Raw genomic sequence first — 5,881 nt, 5'->3', positions numbered from 1 at the left:
CTATAAAACAAAAGACAAAATGGAAACTAATCACAGAACAAAATCAACAGAATTTATTGCAACAAAGCAGATTAAAATCTATGACAATACAGCCTAATAACATAACTAAGAATAACTATAGTCATGTCTAAAGTCATGTCAACAAAATCAAACTAGCTTCCCACAGTGAACACAATTTTATTTAAAGAGCTGACTTTGGAGAAACAGATGATCAAATATATACAGGGTACAGGCTGTAGTTTATCCGCACAAGGGACTCTTTTCTGTCTGGGACCTTATGCAACAGTCTTTTTTCTGGCCTTTCTCCTAGAAAACTCCTCCACGACTTCAGTAAAGTCCAGGTCTCTGACAAGATCCGACTCTATTGCCAGAATTGCAAGAGAGTTCAAGCGTTGTTGACTCATCCTTGTTCTCAGTTCATTTTTAATTCTCGCCATGTGGGAAAAGGAGCGCTCCCCTTCACAGTTTGTCACTGGCAAAGTGAGAAACATCCTCAAGGCCACATACACATTAGGGAAGACGGATTGCAGGCCAAGTTCCAACACGGTGTTCAGCATCTTTGATGGCGACTTGTCTTGCTCACACATGAATGCTCTGAATTGTATGAGCTCGTTGGCAAAGCTGCTGTTTAGGTCTGACGGATATGCACAGAGTAGAGCATTGGCGTGTTTTGTGACCTCACTGTTGCTCGTTATTTCTGGCATGAACAAAACTCCAAATATATCCGTCAATTCCTTGTAGGCAGACAGACGATGATCAAGACAGCTAACCAGTTTGTCTATGACGACATTAAACGTGTCTATTTGGAATTTCTTCCTCCCATCATGTAGGTTGCTTGGATCTTCTTTAGGCTCACTCCCTTCATCTCCAAAGGTTTTCCGTTTTCTGCTTCGTTGTAGGTCACACTTGTAGGTGTGGAGCACACCTGTTACATTCAGAGCTGCTTTTTCATACATCTCAAACTGATCACGTTGTGTGGAAACAAACGCACGCAGTGACTCGAGTAGACCCACCGCTGTCAACATGTTGATGTCACTTTTTTGTAGCATTATGCTTGTGGCTTGAAATCTGTCAAGGATTGTATCCCAGAAAAAGGCCATAAATGCAGTTTCTAGATATTTCAACTTAGCACACAGCACCCCTGCTTCATGTCTGGTGTCTCTTTTTTCCTCATCTGAGCTTGCTATATTTGCAAGTGCCTCCTCTATCTTTGCATAGTTTTTCGATAGAGCTTTGGTGGCATCTGCTCGACAGCTCCATCGTGTACCTGAAAGAGATTTCAGTGTCAAACTTATCCCGTTGGTGTTGCGGAAAACTTTCCCCCATCGGTTGGTAGAGGAGGAACAAAATGTATACAGTGACTGCAACATGCTAAAGTAATTTCCAACTTCTGGGCTGCTTGCCTCTATGGTGTTGACTCCAACTAAATTCAGGGAGTGAGCTGCGCAGGGTACATAATGCATTAAAGGATTTCTCTTCTTTAGATGCGCTTGAAGTCCATTATACTTTCCAGACATATTACTGGCGTTGTCATATGACTGGCCTCTGCAATTTGACAGCTCCAAGCCTAAGCTCTCAACCATGGCAACAACGCATTCTGCCAAACTTTCACCTGTGTGGCTTTCAATTGGCTCAAAAGCGAGAAAACGCTCAACAACTTTCCCTTTCTTGTCAACAAATCTGAAAATGAAAGTAAGTTGATCAACGTGGGACAGGTCTGGTGTAGAGTCGACAACTACAGAAAAGTATTTGGCTTCCCTAATTTCATCCGCAACAGTCTGCCTAGTTTTTTCTCCCATTACATCAATAAATTCCTCACAAGTTGTGGATGACAAATAAGAAACATTCCCGCTTCCTTTCTTACCAAACTTTTCAATATGTCTAGCTAAGAAGGGGTCAAACTGAGCTATCAGTTCTAGAATCCCGAGGTAATTTCCATTTAGAGGTGAACCCAGCAATTCATAATCACCTCTAAAGGCAAGTCCTCTCTCTCCGAGAAACTTGATCACCGCCACGACTCTTTTGAGGACCTCTCTCCAGTATTGTCTTGCTCCTTCCACTTGTTTTAGTAAAGATGAGTCAATGGTTGCTGTGCCCTTACATCTCTGATGTAAAGATAGCATGCAGCTCCTGTGCACATCACTCTTCTCATGATCCCCAATGCGTTCCGAGTTCTTCCAGTCACTAAATCCTTCCACAAACTGATTATGCTTTTTTGAGAAAAGCTTACATGCAAAACAATATATATTTCCATTTGATGGAGAGAACATGACCCATTCTCGAGATACTGTCTGTCCATTTGGTAGATGAGAAGTAAGTAAATCATTGTTGAAGCAACGCCTTTTACCACCAATGGTCCTATCCCTGGCAGAAGCTGGATAGTTGGATCGTCGGTTATGAAAAGCCGCTGCACCCCTTTCGATGAGAATAGATTTAACAATATCGCTACTTGTGTCTCCCCATAAAGCTGGATCTTTAACGTTGTTGAGCCAGTCGTCCTGCATTGATGATCCATGCTTAGGTGCTGGTTGCGTTTGATTAGGTTTGAGTTTCAAGCAGCCGCTTTGGGAAGTCTCCCATTCAGGTGGAGGATGGCACGGAGGTTCATCAGAGCAGCTGGGAGTGGCTTTACGGCAGAATAAAATTCTGTTGCATTATTTTCCTGTTTAACACTGTGAAGCTGCTTTGAAACAATGAAACAACGAGCCTTCTGCAAGTGAATCTCCGCAAAAAGTCAAGCTTCCGTGAATGAGCGCCACTGCGTGCATGCGCGCCAAACAGGAGCACAAAATTCCACACATGCCAGGGTGATGAAACTCAGTGTATTTACTAGTAAAATAGCGCAAAAAATAAAAATTACTGAACATGTATTTAACCATAGCAAAAGTAAATTTCTTACTTAAGTTTAGTTTTCATCTCTGTTTTTGTGTTTATTTAAAATAAGACAAATCCGATATTATTTTAATCTTATAGCCTATCTGTTATTTAACAGTTGAGATCAGCAGACACAGAGAGAGAGAGAGTCATTATTTGTATCTTTTCAAGTCTTTCATGTTAAAAATGAATAGTAGGCTACACAAACATTTCTAAAACTGTAAAAAACTTTTTTTTATAACGCATTAATTAATTAATTATTTTATGATAAAAATACTGTTTTAAGTGCACTCATTTATAGTCATAAATTAAAAATAATTGATAAATAAATACATTTAAAAAATAAATACAATACATAATAATAATTGTTGTTATTATTATTATAATTATTATTTGCCTATTGTTGCATTTAGGCTACATGCATTTAGAAGAAAAGGGAACAAAGAAATTAAAAGTCAGTCATAATACACAATGCCAGGTTTATTAGGCAATAATAATAAAGTGCTAAGATTATTACAGTTAAACAAGATTTTGACGCACATAATTCTTATTAAATCGTTGTATTCCGCCAACCGTTTACAGAGAATCACTGTAGTTAATATAATTTGATGAATAATACACAATAAAACAATAAGTATCGTGGGAGTTTGCTGTTCTTCTTCTAAAATAAATCCGTGAGAAAATGTTTTAAAAAAAACCGTGCGCACGGATTGTTAAAGCGTGCGCATGGATTGTGAATTAGTATTAGTTTGAGTTAACTTATAACCCTAATAATAGCCCTGCAAGTTAGATTATGATTTATTAGTATACTTGAGCCACTAGTTACATAATAGCCTACATAAATAAGCACATTTTTATCTCATAAAATAATGATTTAATCAGCGTAAGGTTCTAATTAAAAACAACAAAGCGATGCTTCTCTGTATTGGTGAACTGACGGGAAAAGATGAAAGATATAACGTTAGGCAATAGGCTACTTTTAAAATATGTGAAATACGCTCAACTAGAGAACTAGTTCCACATCTATGCATAGATAGCCTAAGCCTAAAACGCGTATCTTGTCATAAAAATTAACATTCAACATTAATACAGTAAACGTTACGTTACTAAAAAGCAACATATCATCGGGGACAGACGGTGAAATGCAGATGCTGGGCTCGCCTCTAGCTAAATCAGGAAAATAATTTATTTAGGTGGGTCGGGTCGGACCTGGGGGGTGCAGATGAAAGGCTTCTGCGCCGATCTGGCTATAATTAGGGTTTTTAATAAGGGAAAAAAATAATAGATAGACCTACATTTTTTAGGCTGTCAAACTGGTTATGTACGTTAACCTACCCGTGAACGCCGGGTCTCTGCAGCCATCAGCGGCTTCCGAGGCACCTGTCTCGGTTTCGGTCGGAGACTGTGGAGGTGGGAGGGCACTTGAACAGGTGTCTGGGTTCTCTGTCTTGTGGTGCTGATGCTCAGGTTCAATACAATCCTCTATGCTGCTACCATCACCACCGCAGGCGCCGGTGACGCCAGGCTCTTTTGAGTCGAGACTTTTAAAAAAAGTGGAGATTGTTGGAATAGTACTCCTTATTAATTCTTCTCTGATATCCTTCTCTCTTTTAGCTTTCCTTTTATTGGCTCCACTGCTCCATCGTTTTTTATCCATGGCATGTTTTTTTTATTTGTATTTGTCCTCAACTCTATTTCACAGTCTTCTACCGCCTGTCTTGCCGCGTTTCCGCGGTAAACTGATGCTGACTCATTGTCATCATCAGACACAACCGAAAAGCTGATCATGATTTTTTTTTTTGTGTGCAAATTATTTTTTGTTAACACACATACACACACTCATTCATTAATTTTAATTTAATCTAATAATAATAATAATTAAAAAAAAAAAAGGGCCACAGTTAGTGTGGTCTTGGAGGCCGGAGGCCCCCGGGCACCGGCCCAATCGGCCCGGTGGTAAATCCGGCCTTGGTCATAGGTCACTCTGTTTAATTTTCAAGTGGTTAAACAAATTCGTGGTGTTCCCTTGCGTTGCAGACACTACCATGTAGCAAATCTTGCACGTAGCATGTTTCTTGCTCGTCGTCTGATTCCTCGAAGCCAAACTGTTCCCAGACAACGGAGTTGGTTTTGCCTTTTTTGCTCACCAAACGCTGCTGTAACTGCCCTCCTTCTGCCATCTTTACTCGCGCTGAGTTTTTAAATTCCAGCGGATGATATGCACACGAGACTCACGAGACGACCTGAGAGAGATTTGTGGCTTCGAGAGGGGCGGATGAGCTCGTGCGCATTTCATTCAGAACGCAAGACAAAATAAGAGTGTTCTTGCAAAACTGAACATGGCAAAATAATCGTTTTTTCTCGATTGTACTATTTTGGTGATCGTTGGGAGGCAAAATCGAAATCGAAATTCGATTAATTGCACAGCCCTAGACGTCGTTACTAAGTCCATCTCACTACAGTGGTTCTAAAATAACTTTATGAATCGGTGAGAATAGTTTTTGTGCGCAAAAAAACCCTAAATAACGACTTACATAGTGATGACGATTTCAAAACAAGGCATCATGAAGCTTCGAAGCGTTATTAATCAGTGAGCCGAATCATGATTCGGATCGCGTGTCAAACCGCCAAACTGCTGAAATTTGGCGATTCAAAACGCTGATTCGGCTCACTGATTCATAACGCTTTGAAGCTTCATGAGGCCTTGTTTTGAAATCTCCAGACATCCCCCCCAAGATCTTGAGTGCAACAAGGTTCGAGCAGTGAAAGTGCAAATCGTTAAATATGGATATTTTTCTTACACAAACGCATCGATTCGCTTCAGAAGGCCTTTATTAACACCCCAGAGCAGCGTGGAGCATGTTATTTGATGGGCAGATGCCCTTTTTATGGAATTCAAAAACGGAGCAACTATTAATCCAATTCTAATGTTTGGATTAGCCTGGACTTTTGTAATATAACTCAGATTTTATTCGTCTGAAAGAAGAATGTCATATACACCTAGGAT

General features: G+C 39.9%; 1 protein-coding gene across 1 annotated transcript; it reads right to left on the bottom strand.

Moving 5' to 3' along the window:
• Positions 1 to 275: 275 nt before the first annotated feature.
• LOC307126295 (zinc finger MYM-type protein 1-like) lies at positions 276 to 2,123 on the bottom strand (the record flags this gene model as incomplete). The annotated part of the gene is made up of 1 exon (XM_079816760.1): positions 276 to 2,123. One exon carries the CDS (start codon positions 2,121 to 2,123, stop codon positions 276 to 278), a length of 1,848 nt encoding a protein of 615 aa, XP_079672886.1.
• Between the last annotated feature and the right edge of the window lie 3,758 nt (positions 2,124 to 5,881).

Source organism: Gobio gobio (assembly GCF_949357685.1).
Source record: "Gobio gobio genome assembly, chromosome: 5".
Taxonomy (NCBI): Eukaryota; Metazoa; Chordata; class Actinopteri; order Cypriniformes; family Gobionidae; genus Gobio; species Gobio gobio.
This window is presented reverse-complemented; position numbering and strand designations above follow the sequence as displayed.